This window comes from Hylobates moloch, unplaced genomic scaffold (genome assembly GCF_009828535.3).
Source record: "Hylobates moloch isolate HMO894 unplaced genomic scaffold, HMol_V3 SCAFFOLD_40, whole genome shotgun sequence".
Taxonomy (NCBI): Eukaryota; Metazoa; Chordata; class Mammalia; order Primates; family Hylobatidae; genus Hylobates; species Hylobates moloch.
Genome location: NW_026652315.1, coordinates 1625442 through 1639134, shown reverse-complemented (window position 1 = coordinate 1639134; position 13693 = coordinate 1625442). Strand labels below are relative to the sequence as shown.

Sequence of the window (13693 nt, the reverse complement as noted above, 5' to 3'; positions counted from 1 at the left end):
AAAAAAAAAGAGCAGTTTAAAACATGTCCTCCCCTCTTAAATCAAAGGTCTTAAACCGAGGAAGGACCAGGTGAGCAAGAGCTATGCAGGCATGCATGCCATTTATTCAAGAATTTGAGAACCCAGGGCAAGTGCGGTGGCTCACACCTGTAATCCCAGCATTTTGGAAGGCTGAGGCAGGTGGATTGCTTCAGCTCAGGAGTTCGAGGCCAGCTTGTGAAACATGGCAAAACCTCGCCTCTACAAAAAATACAAAAATTAGCCAGGCATGGTGGCGCACACTTTTTGTCCCAGCTACTTGGAAGCTGAAATAGGAGAATCACCTAAGCCCAGGAGATCAAAATTGCAGTGAGCTGTGATTATGCCACTGTATGCCTGGAGACAGAGTGAGACTCTGTCAAAAAAAAAAAAAAAAAGAAAGAAAGAAAAGAAAAGAAAAGAAAAGGATAGAATAGAATTTGGGAACCTGGAAACCTCAAGGAGCTAGAATAAATGAGTAGAGGTACCCAGGGTACCAGAGACGGTAAGACCTTAAGGAAGATGAACAGGCAAAAGGAAACCAAAGACAATCAAGGCAATTCTGGGAACTGCAAACTGATTTGAGATGTCAGCAGGATAGCCTGTGAGGTATGAGAAGATGAGCTGAAAAGCTGAACAAGAGCCAAGCTAAGAAGCTTGGATTTTATCCAAATGTTAAGGTGAAAAACCGAAGGAGTTTAGCAAGTGACTAGAATCACATTTGCATTGTAATAAGCATATGCAGCTTCAGTTGAAGGTTAACTTTTTCAAGGATAAGCATTATCACCCACCCCTGGAAGGGCAGTCAATAACAAAAATTCTGGTTTAAGGAGACAGAGGTTATCATGTGCTATCATACCACTTTAGAATATTTTTCTGGCTCCTATTCAGAAGTGCAACTGAGTTTAGCCATATCCAAAAGCCACCAGGGGCTGGGTGTGGTGGCTCACATCTGTGATCCCAGCACTTTGGGAGCCCAAGGTGGGAGGATTGCTTGTGCACAGGAGTTTGAGTCCAACCTGGGCAACATAGTGAGATCCTGTCCAACAGTCAAGCAGTCAACAACAAAAGCCACTAGGATAAGACAAAGATTCTTGCCCTGGCCCTTAATTTAGAATTCCTTGAAAGCATTCATTTTGAACTCCAACATAATTTAATTATTGTAAGACCCTTTCTAAGATCCTACTCATCTGGTCAGGTAATCTGTTGTAGCTATGACTCCTCAGTACCTCTCATAAGCATGCATCTCTCTTTGTGACAGATAAAGCCATGCTTTTACTCCTAGGTCCTCCAACTTAACTGGGAGCTCCTCTAGACAGAATCGATGGTTTATTCAACTTGTTTCCCCAGTGTCCAGCAAACATGGGACTAGTAGAAAGCCTTCCATGTCCTTTCAAACTACTGTGTTTACCAAAGCCTCATTAATCAGCAAAAAACACCATTTTCTCCAAAACCTGCAGGATAATAAGCTTCTATGACTACCTGTAAAGGGCTGGAACTCTTCCAAGGTCTCAGCCAGGGCACTTTGTGATTCAGTTGTGTCAACTGCTACAAAGAAAGAAACCTGCCCTCTAGTTTTGCAAAAAGGATAGTATAAATTTGGTTAGAAGACTGGGAACATCTCCTATCATGGACACATGGCTTATGTTATCATCTTTCCAGGAAAATTGCTAGAAACCTGTGCACTCAAGTGGCATTTCCACACCTCCAGGGAATGGCTCTAAAGAACAGTGATAACCCTGCAGATAGAGCACGTGACAAAGTAAAAGCCAGAAAGCTGACCAGAGACAGGCAGGTAGAGGGACTCACCTGCCAGAAGGTGGGGCTCTACCTAAATCGTGGACTTAGAGATTCCTTCACTACTGTCTTTCTCAGAGGGAAATATATTTGAATTGGAAATAACTGTTGTTCATTAATTCCTGATAACTTCTAAATCTACAACATGTCACTATATGTTTCAACCCTGGAATTGATTTTTATAAGAACTGAGCTACAGGTCCATAATGCTTTATCTCAAACCGTGGCCTCAATTTTGCCAGGAAGCAAGAGAAAAAGGAGTCAGCCAAGGAGTAAAGGAAACACAAAAAGGGTGAAGTTATGGAGGTCACAGGAGGAAACTATTTTTCCCTTTGTTTCTTTTGTAATATATTTGTGGTCTTTGCTTTAATGAAAAAAAAAAAAAAAAGCCTTCTTTTCTTCTTCTCTAACTTGAACAGTAATATGTACCCATGGTAAAAGTTTGAAGTTTTAAGGAAGAAAATGAAAGTTAATCTTAAGTCCAACATAATACTCAAAAATAACTACCATCAATATTCTGCATACAAATGTACATTTTAAAAGCAAATCTGGGGTTGCACTGTTTATATATTGTTATAATCTGATTTTTCCACTTAATGTTACAAGCATTTTGATGCCTTTAAATATTCTACTAAAACATGATATTTACGGCTGCATAGTATTTCCTTAAATGGATTTAACTAGGGTATTTCTCTACTCTATAACAGACACTCATCATAGCACTATTTAAAAGTACTTGATTATCCCTCTGATCATTTTCTTGGATAAAAAACAAAGCTACTGGGTATGGAGAATAACCATTTGAACTATACTACCACCAGGCACGGTGGCTCACACCTGTAATCCCAGCACTTTGGGAGGCGGAGGCATGTGGATCACCTGAGGTCAAGAGTTCGAGACCAGCCTGGCCAACATAGTGAAACCGTCTTTACTAAAAAATCAGCTGGGCGTGGTAGCATGCACCTGTAATCCTAGCTACTCCAGAGGCTGAGACAGGAGAATCGCTTGAACCTGGGAGGCGGAGGTTGCAGTGAGCAGAGATCGAGCCACTGCATTGCAGCCTGGGCGACAGAGCAAGACTCTGTCCCCCACAAAAATATATATATACTGCCAAATCGCCCTCCTGCGATGTGGGAGGAACCACATTCAAACCATTACACATGTAAAACACTACACAACTGCTAAGAGATCAAGGTCTGAAAACCAGCCTTTGGGTTTGGCTTTCAGGAGGTCACTATTATAGAAACCTTCTAGGGAAGGCTTTTTAAATGAAGTCCCATCTCAACTATTTGTTCTAAGCTTTAGTTCTCATAAAGAGCAAAGAGCTTTCAACCATCATCTCTGTGGAGAAAGCTGACAAATCTGGTCCTTGCCTTCAGGTGTTGCTGCCACATTTCCAACTGCATTTCCAGGCAGATGTCCCTCGGTTACCTCAACAAATCGGAAGCCAAACAGGATACCTTTACCAAAACTACCGCCCTCTCCTGACTTTCCTACTTTTTGTTCATTTATTGCATAAATGGTTTATTTAATATCCAAGTGGATAAGGATACCACTCCTGCAGTGCAAGCCATGTGTCCAAAGTATTCTTTCCTAAATACAAGATGATGTCCCTGAAAGACATTCTGAGACATCCTAACACATTTGATGTTGTTTCTTCATACCCAGTATTGATACTGGTGTATGGGTAGGCGCTTAGGGAAGATCTGGGCTAGCTCCAGACCCTCATCAGCTCTTGCTTGGACAAGTGCAATACTTCCTAACTTAACCTCCCTACATTGTTTTCATCATTTCGGTACTCCTCAAAACTTTGTTTCCTCAAGTCTAATGGGATAAAAATCCAAATTCCAAGACCTTCAAATCCAACTGCAACCTTCTTCCCAGCCTCTGGTTCCTCACACAAGCCACCTGACTCAGTTAAGTCTTTCAGACTCCTTAACGAAAGGACATGATTATAGGTCCATATCCGCTTTGGTACCTTGATCTTTGTTGCTACTTTGTTCTCCAAAAAGGTGCCCTTTCCTATAAGCTATCAGCTTCTCTCTACCCCTAAAAATCTCACTCATTCCACGAATTTTCCGAACCATTCTGTCCTTTATTTGGGTATTAAGGTAATTAACTTTACTATTCAGGGTCGTAATATATATTTTTTTTTTCAGAGACAAGGTCTTGCCCCGTTGTCCAGGCTAGAGTGCAGTGGCACAATTATAGCACATTACAGCCTTGAATTCCTGGCCTCAGGCGATCCTCCTGCCTCAGCCTCTCAAAGTGCTGAGATTACAGGCATAAGCCACCATGCCCAGCTTCAAGGTCATAATGTTAAGTGAAAAGGTGTATATACTCATTTCCTACATTATTGCTTCAAAGCAGAGCTCCAGCTATGAATGTTCATTAAAAGGTACAGCAATGATAAAGGCACCCTTGTAGTCTGGCTAAAAACAGGCTACCTCATTAAATATGTTTGTAAATTCAGAACTTCCTACCTTTGGAGCCAACATTTCCATCTGTACTGGTTTGACAGAAGCAGTAGGTTTCAGTTGTTTGTTGACATTTGTTGTTTTGGTGGGTTGAACTGTTACTTTGGTGTTCTGAGCTTTCTATAAGGAAAAAGAAACACTGATAGGGCAAGACAGCCAGCGTTGTGGGACTCAGTACTATACAGAATCAGCCTCTGTATTCACATTCAGTCTTCATCATTGTTACCTTAGCTACTTGTGCTGCTCTTGTTGTAACTCTATTTCCAATTTCTTCTAAAACAGTTCGCCTAATAGTCACATGACTCTTAACTTTAGAATTAACTCCTGTGTCAATATTCTCCAAATCACTGGACACCTGAAAAAAAAAAAAAAAAGTAATGAAACCTTGAAAGAATTTGAAATACTTTGCTAATGTTAGATACTCAAATTTAGAATTGCTTTGGGAAAGGACAATACGTCATGATCTATTTGCAAGACGGAAAAGGTACATTTCAGGAAGTCTAAAAATGCTATTTGTGATTAATAACATCACTCTAAATTAGGCAAATCACCCATCTACTTTATCTGTAATAAAGATCCTCCCACTAACCTTGCAAAGCTATTCTGAGTACTCAAGTGGGCCTGTAAGAGAACTTCAAAGCTTCTTAGTATTTAATGATTATTTCTCATATAGTACCCATATCACTTGTTAGAGATCCCTGCAAGTTAAAGGCATATACTTAAAAACCTTCCTTTACAGAGCTTGGTAAAAAGTAAATTAAGATGAAAAATAATAAAGCTATAATATTAATAGTTAATAATAGGTCTGGTTGTTTAAAACCCAGATGTTTAAAACCTAAACTAGCTTTGATTCTTATGCCATTTTACAAATAAAATGCTCCTGTATGCATGATCTTTTAGAACTACAGCTTTTTTTTTTTTTCTGAGACGGAGTCTCGCTCTTTCGCCCAGGCTGGACTGCAGTGGCACTATCTCGGCTCACTGCAAGCTCCGCCTCCCGGGTTCACGCCATTCTCCCGCCTCAGCCTCCCGAGTAGCTTGGAGTACAGGCGCCCGCCACTGCGCCCAGCTAATTTTTTGTATTTTTAGTAGAGACGCGGTTTCACCGTGTTAGCCAGGATGGTCTCGATCTCCTGACATCGTGATCCACCCGCCTCGGCCTCCCAAAGTGCTGGGATTACAGGCGTGAGCCACCGCGCCCGGCCAGAACTACAGCTTTTTAAAATGAGGTTGCCATAGAATGGATTTTCTCTTATATTAAGGATATTTAGAATGGAAGTAGTTTTCTTGGATAATATAGTTTTAGCTCCCAAACTCAGGGAAGGTTGGAATTGTATGAAATAAAAATTGTCAGTTGACCTTAACCTGCTTTAGACATAATGTGCTTGGAAATAAAACTTACTAGGAAAAGCAACTCATACCAAAAAAGCTCATTATAGAAGTGATAAACATTTCATTAAAAAAGAAAAACGCAAAAAACCAGCACGTCCTATCCCTGAGAGTTCAGGGTCCTGACTCTAATAAAACTCCCAACAAGGGGTTTGAGTGGATCTACCAGGCAGAGAGAGGGGCCAGGGAAACTCAAGCCTTTCCTGAACAGAAAGTTTTTGACTATTAAATAACGTTATAGAATACAATATTATAAAAAATTACTTGTCAGTTGGACTTAGATCCACAAAAGGATATTAATTAAATGATGAATGTATTCAATCTATTAGGATTCTCAAAAGTCACACTTCAATTTCGTCCAGCAGCAACTGCCAATCTGAAAAAGTGTTTGAAAATGTAATGTTTATGGGTAGAAGCCTGGTAATGTAACTAAATTTAAATTCATCTGGATAGGAAAATTGGCAGCTTTTATCTAACCTTATAGCCAAGATGATGGAACTCAGGTGTGTCAGGGCCTACTAGCTTTCAGCAAGGGAAAAAAGTAGGTCCCGGTACAATTCAAGCCCACAGGAAAAATACCCAAAACACCGTAACACTCTGATCTCTGCAAGGATGAAATAAGTGAATTTGGACCCTTTTCTCTCAGTCTGCCACATTGGTCCAAATTATATTCAAAAATCTCTATTACATTTGAGTAAAGAAATTAATTTTTTAAGGGGACAAACCCATTTATTAGTGAACGTAGCATGGAAGACTTAGCGTGCAGAAATAAATGGGAAACTCATACAAAAAGAAACGTGAACAATCTGAAAAACAGCCTGGCAGTTGCCTGATGAAACACGCAGCACACTTTACTGCCTACAGAACCCTTCCAGTCCTCCTCCCAGCCCCTACCACAGATCCCTTAGCTGGCAAGGAGTTGTAAGAAAAGGGGAGGGAAATCCCAGGAACGTGGAAGTAGATAACTCTCTTGCAATGAAGAGCACTCGGGGATCGCTCGCTGAGTACTGGGCCTAGTGCTCTGGGGGCTCACTTGACAGGTGCCATCTCGGAAGCGCTTTCCTACACTTCTCCCACCCCGGGGCAGGGACGGGTTAGGGGAGGGCGGAATCCAGACGAGGAAAGGCCGGCCGGAGAGGACCGGCCGCAGGGCCAGGGACGCGGGCGAAGCGGGGAGCTCCGGAGAAGAGAAAAGCAGCCCCGGCTAGGACGGAGAAGCTTGGAGCAGATGAGAGAAGCGACAGGGGAGCTGTGGGGCCAACGGACTCCCCTCTGAGAGCGGTCCCCGGGCACACTCACCGTCGGGCGTCGGAGCAGCGCCATGAGGGACGGGGAAGGCAAGAGTGCCAGCCCGGCCCAGGGAGGGACGCAGACTGAAAAGGGAGGACACTAGCGTACGAGACGCCGTTAGGACTGCTCTCCGGGCCCGCAGCGCTGGGGATCTTCGACGCTGTAGCCTTGTTCCAGGATTCAAATACCGCGTCGCTTGCGCCCCATTGGGCGGCCCTGCGCACGGCACGCTCTTCTCATTGGCCAACACAAGATGCACTCTCGCACTCTCATTGGCTGAATTTTCTTAGACACGTTTGATTGTCACAACAGCCGATTGGGGTGTTTTTTTCTGCTTACGGTCTTTAAAAAAAAAAAAAAGATCCCAGTCTCTGAGACAAACGAAAAGTAACTGTCTCATTGGGAAAGCAGACGTAGGACGCCTCTGAATTTTGACAAGGCATCTACGAATTTCTCTCGACGTTTGTACTGGGTGGGCGGAAGTTGGTTTGTCTTTATTCCTCTTCTGGCGTGTTGGGGTTTAGGTTGTGTTGGCCTGGGTGCAGGAACCCGCCCCTCCGGGTTGCTCAGGGATGCAGTGTGTTAGGTGGTTGAGATGCAAAAGTGTGCTTAAAAAAAAAAAAAAATAGAATAATGGCGTTTACTCAAAGACCCAAATTCTCAAGTAAGGCAAAAAAAAAAAGATAAAAGAGATTTGTGTGACTGGTGATTCATGTAAGTTATCCATTGTATTCCCAACACCTAGTACATCGTTTGTCGTATATGGTTGGTGCTCAATAAATATTCGTCTAATAATCAGCCCAAGCAAAGAATTCATGTCTAAGACCCCAAAAGCAAATGCAACAAAAACAAAAATACATAAATGGGACCTAATTAAACTAAAAAGATTCTGCACAGCAAAAGAAATAATAGACAACCATAGATTAAGAGAAAATATTTGCAAACTATGCATCGGAAAAAGGCCTAGTATCCAGAATCTACAAGGAACTCAAATCAGCAAGAAAAAAAATAATGCCATCAAAAAATGGGCAAATGACTGAATAGATATTTCTCAAAAGAGATATTCAAAAGGCCAACAAATACATGAAAAAATGCTCAACATCACTGAACTTCCATCGAAGAAATGCAAGTTAATACCACAAGGAGATACCACCTTACTCCTGCAAGAATGGCCATCATTAAAAAGTCAGAAAAAAGGGCCGGGCGCAGTGGCTCACACCTGTAATCCCAGCACTTTGGGAGGCCGGGTGGGCAGATCATTTAAGCCCAGGTGTTCAAGACCAGCCTGGGCAACATGGCAAAACCTCATCTCTACAAAAATACAAAAATTAGCTGGGTGTAGTGGTGAGCACCTGTAGTCCCAGGTACTGGGAGGGGGACGGGGGGCGGGGGGCCGTGTGCTGAGGCAGGAGGATCCCTTGATCCCATGAGGCTGAGGCTGCAGTGAGCCATGATTGTGCCACAGTACTCCAGCCTGTGAGTACTCCGGTACTCAGTACACAGTACTCCAAGTACACAGTACTCCAGCAACACATTGAGACCCTGTCTAAAAAAGAAAAAAAAAATGTCAAAAAACAATGTAGGCGTGGATGTGGGGAAAAGGGAATGCTTAAACACTGCTAGTAGGAATGTACAACTTCTATGGAAAAAAGTATGGTGATTCCTTAAAGAACAAAAAGTAGTTCTACCATTTGGTCCAGCAGTTCCACAACTGGGTATCTACCCAAAGGAAAAGAAGTCATTATATGAAGAAGACGCTTGCACATGTATGTTTACAGCAGCACAATTCACAATTGCCAACCTAAGTGCCCATCAACCGAGTGGGTACAGAAAATGTGGCATATATACACCATAGAATACTACTCAGCAATAAAAAGGAACAAAATAATGTCTTTTGCAGCAACCTGGATGGAGCTAGAGGCCATTATTCTAAGTGAAGTAACTCAGGAGTGGAAAACCAAAAACTGTATGTTTTCACTTGTAAGTGGGAGCTAAGCTGTGAATATACAAAGGCAAGCAGAGTGATATAATGGAATTTAGAGACTCAGAAGAGGGAGGGTGGAAGGGGAGATAGGGATAAAAACCTACATATTAGGTAAAATGTACACTACCTGGGTGATGAGCACACTAAAATCTCAGAATTCACCACTATATAATTCACCCACATCACAGAAAGCCACTTATATCCCAAAAGCTACTGAAATAAAATTTTAAGTGTATTAATTAAAAAATATTCATCTAATAAATGATATTATGATGTATATAAGATTTAAGAATGAGAAACAAGGTGTGATGCCAGTCTTGAGCAGAAGAGTGGGAGGATTAGCGCAGTCCAAAGAGAACAGTATTAAGGTTGCCCTTATAAAAAGAAGCAGGTGAAGATCAAGACAGAAAAAGAAACAGGAAAGGAAAAAGTGAGATTAATGGGAAAAGAGGAAAGGAGTGATCTACCACCCGTGATATCAGGTTCCATTAAGAATCTGAAGGCCAGGCACGGTGGCTCACACCTGTAATCCCAGCACATTGGGATGCTGAGGTGGGTGGATCACTTGAGGTCAGGAGTTCAAGATCAGCCTAGCCAACATGATAAAAACCCGTCTCTATTAAAAATACAAAAATTAGCTGGCCGTGGTGGTGCAGGCCTGTAATCCCAGCTACTCGGGAGGCTGAGGCAGGAGAATCGCTTGGACCTGGAAGACAGAGGTTGCAGTGAGCCGAGATCGCGCCACTGCATTCCAGCCTGGGCAACAGAGTAAGACTCTGTCTCAAAAATAAATACATAAAAATTTGACCGAGCTTTCCCATCATTCTTAAATGTTTCTGTTACTTGGGTATGAATAATCAGTGTGGTTGGAGGAGCCTTATGTAAAGTTAAATTCCTAAATTGCCTCAATCCCTGTTGGTTGGAGGGCATCTGACAGTTCTGAACTTGTTTCCTCTTAGGTGAAACAGGAATAATTGCCGCTACTATGTGAAAAGATGTTAGCCTATCCATAATCATCCTATAATTAAAAACTAGGTATCCTATGGAAAAGTCTTGGAAAAGAAAAATAGATGTTTTAGTGCACTGAAGTTGTAAAATATTTTTGCTTTATGTTGATATGTTATCAAAAGATACAACCATAAAAGTGACAATCCTTGCTTACTCATAGGGCTTTGTTATGAACGGTAAAGTGCTTTCTTATTTTTTTTTTAGTCGCAGTCTTGCTCTGTTGCTGAGGCTGGAGAGCAGTGGTGCAATCACGGCTTACTGCAGCCTCGAACTGCTGGTCTCACACCATTCTCTTGCCTCAGCCTCCTGAGTAGCTGGGACTACAGGTATATGCCACCACTCCCGGCTAATTTTTAAAATTTTTTGTAGAGACAGGGTCTCACTGTGTTGCCTAGGCTGGGTATAGTGCTTTTATTAAGTGACTTGACATTGTCAAAACTGAGTAACTGAATCTGTATTAACACATTTTATCTTTTTTTTTTTTTTTTTTTTTTGAGAAGGCGTCTTGCTTTGTTGCCCAGGCTGGAGTGCAATGGTGCAATCATGGCTCACTGAAGCCTTGACCAGTCAGGTTCAAGTGATTCTCCCACCTCAGCCTCCTGAGGATCTAGGACCACAGGAGTGAGCCACCTCGCCGAGCTAATTTTTTTATTTGTAGAGATGAGGCCTTGCTATGTTGCCAGGTTGGTTTCAAACTCCTGAGCTCAAGAGATCCTCCTGCTTTGGCCTCCCAAAGTGCTGAGATTACAGGTGTTAAAAATGAAGATATTTCTTATTTTGTACTTCTCACTGCAACTAACCTAAAACCTTACACACAAACTTCTTCTTGTTTTGAGACAGGGTCTCCCTCTGTCACCCAGGCTGGAATGCAGCGGTCTGATCACAGCTCACTGCAGCCTCAATCCCCCGGGCTCAAGTGATCCTCCTACCTCAGCCACCGGAGTAGCTGGGACTACAGGCGTGCGCCACCACGGCCGGCTGATTTTCAAATGGTTTGTACAGATGGGGGTCTCACTATGTTGCCTAGGCTGATCCCGAACTCCTGGGCTCAAGTGATCCTCCTGCCTCAGCCTCCCAAAGTGCTGGAATGAACCACCATGCCCAGCCATCCATACATTTTTTTTTTTTTTTTCAAATATCACCCTGGGAGGCCAGGCACGGTGGCTCACGCCTGTAATCCCAGCACCTTGGGAGGCCAAAGCGGGTGGATCACTAGGTCAAGAGATCGAGACCATCCTGGCTAACACAGTGAAACCCCTTCTCTACTAAAAATACAAAAAAAAAAAAAAAAAATTAGCTGGGCATGGTGGCATGTGCCTGTAATCCCAGCTAATTGGGAGGCTGAGGCAGGAGAATTGCTTGAACCTGAGTGGCGAACGTTGCAGTGAGCCAAGATCACGCCACTGCACTTCAGGCTGGGTGACAGAGACTCTGTCTCAAAAAAAAATAATAATAATAAATAAATCACACTGGGAAACTGAAAGTTCCTTCACTGCTGATTCCTCTGAGAATATAAATCATTTTGCACATGGGCTTCTCTATATGTAAAGCTTTGGTTTGGGGGGAAAAGTAAATGTGTTCAGAAAGCTTGTACTAGGTATTCTAACAAAACAATGGGGCTTGTTTTACCTCACTGTGGTGGATTAAAGAGCGCTTTTTTTTTTTTTTTTTTTCGTGTGGTGCCTTCTGTGAACAGGTGTAATCTATTTTCTCTCTTCTTAAATTTGGGCTAGCCTTATTATTTACTTTAACCAACAGAATCTGACAGAAGAGATGAGAGATGCTGTTCCAGTAACAGGATTGGGTCTTCGGAAGCAGTTTATTTCTCCCTCGGAGTCCTGCGTCACCACCATAGAGACCCAAGCTATTCCTTTCTAGAGATGACATTGAAAGAAATGCCCAGTGCATTATCACCTGTCCTAACCATCCCAGCTAACGCGTCAGATATGCAAGGTGAGGCCATGTGGACACGGTCTCAGTAGAACTTGCAGCTGAATGTAGCCACATGAGGAAACGTCATACCACAGTGAAAGATGAGCTATGCCTGCCCAGCACTGCCCAAATCACGCAACTGTGAGCAAATAAATGTGTTTTATAAACCACTCAATTTGGGGGTGGTTTGCTACAAAACAGGTAACAAATACACTTACCTGGGGGCATTCCAAGTCTTTACACCAAATAAGCTTTTCGTTTGCTGGAATAGTCTTATCATCTTGGTTTCACAGGGGGATCACAGTTTAAGAAAACATGGCACAGTATCTGTGATTTCTGATCATTTGTAAACTGAATTCTCAAAAATGTTATCCTGGTAGATTTTTCATATGGGAAATTTGAGTTGCCTTCGTCATTTCAAGCAGATGTTTTGGCATTTGGTTATCTCCTGCAGGCACAAGAAATCATCTGGTGCTGAACTATGGATCAGATGTAATTGAAAGCCTTAGGAAGCACGGAGGCCAGTCTGATAGAATGTTTGCCACAATCACTTGAGTTCAGGAGTTCGAGACCAGCCTGGCCAACATGGTGAAACCCTGTTTTTACTAAAAAATACAAAAAATTAGCTGGGCGTGGTGGCAGGCACGAGTAATCCCAGCTATTCGGGAGGCTGAGACAGGAGAATCGCTTGAACCTGGGAGACGGAGGTTGCAGTGAGCCGAGATTGCACCCCTGCACTCAAAAAAAAAAAAAAAAAGAATTTTTGCCCACATAAGTTTACATGTTTGAACCTGGGTCTTGATATACGGGATAAGAATGTTTTCAAAATTTGTACACAAATCCTTGGCTACACCTTTCTTCAAATGGTGGAACCTAGTTCACCACCTCGAGTATAGCCTGCCCTTAGTTACTCTCATTTCTAATAGAATGTGGCAGAAAGGACAAAGGGTAACTTCTGAGACTAGGTCAAAAAGTGGCATGAGGCTTCCTCCTGGCTTTCTCTGGGATCAGTAGTTCTGGGTAAAACAAGTTACCCTGCTGTAAAGACATTCTAGCAGCTCTCTGGAGAGGTTCCTGTAGCAGTGAACTCTCTCAGTAGCCAGTGAGGAACTGAGACTGCCTGTCAACAGCCTGGGGACTGAGCAATCTTAGAAATGGATTGTCCAGACCCAGTGATGCCTTCAGATGACTTGTAGCCCAACAGTGTGCAGAAGGGTGGATTTTTAAAAGGTTAAAAAAAAAAAAAAAAAAAAGATCATCCAGGTGCAGTGGCTCACATCTGTACTCCCAGCGTTTGGGGAGGCCGAGGTGGGCAGATCATCTGAGATCAGGAGTTCCAGACCAGCCTGGCCAACATGGTGAAACACCATCTCTATTAAAAATACAAAAATTAGCTAGGTGTGGTGGCGTTTGCCCGTAAATCCCAGCTACTTGGGAGGCTGAGGGAGAAGAATTGCTTGAACCTGGGAGGCAGAGAGTGCAGTGAGCCGAGATCGCGTCACTGCACTCCAGTCTGAGTGACAGGGCGAGACTGTCCCCCCCAAAAAAAAAAAAGATGACTGCAGCCCCAACAGTCACCTTGACCTTGATTATAACCTCATGAGAGACCCTGAAGTAGAAATGCAAAACGAGGCTGTTTGTTCCTAAGTGCCTGATCCACAGAAACTGAGATATTTGATGTGTAAACCACTAAGTTTTGGGGTTACAAAGTGAAAACTATTGTATAACAACAGATAAAGCTTTGGGGAGAGACTGGGCTTTTTTTTTTTTTTTTTTTTTTTTTTTTTTTTTTTTTTTT

At 42.6% G+C, this 13693-nt stretch overlaps 1 protein-coding gene across 1 annotated transcript in view; it reads right to left on the bottom strand.

Moving 5' to 3' along the window:
- LOC116463533 (G2/mitotic-specific cyclin-B2) overlaps positions 1-7172 on the bottom strand; it is a 19913-nt gene extending 12741 nt beyond the window's left edge. Inside the window, exons 1-3 of the mRNA XM_032146670.2 lie at positions 6981-7172; positions 4519-4647; positions 4299-4412 (exon numbers count right to left, since the gene is read on the bottom strand). Coding sequence (XP_032002561.1) covers positions 4299-4412; positions 4519-4647; positions 6981-7004 — 267 coding nt within the window. The 5' untranslated portion in view covers positions 7005-7172. The remainder of the gene's footprint in view (positions 1-4298; positions 4413-4518; positions 4648-6980) is intronic.
- Positions 7173-13693: the final 6521 nt, after the last annotated feature.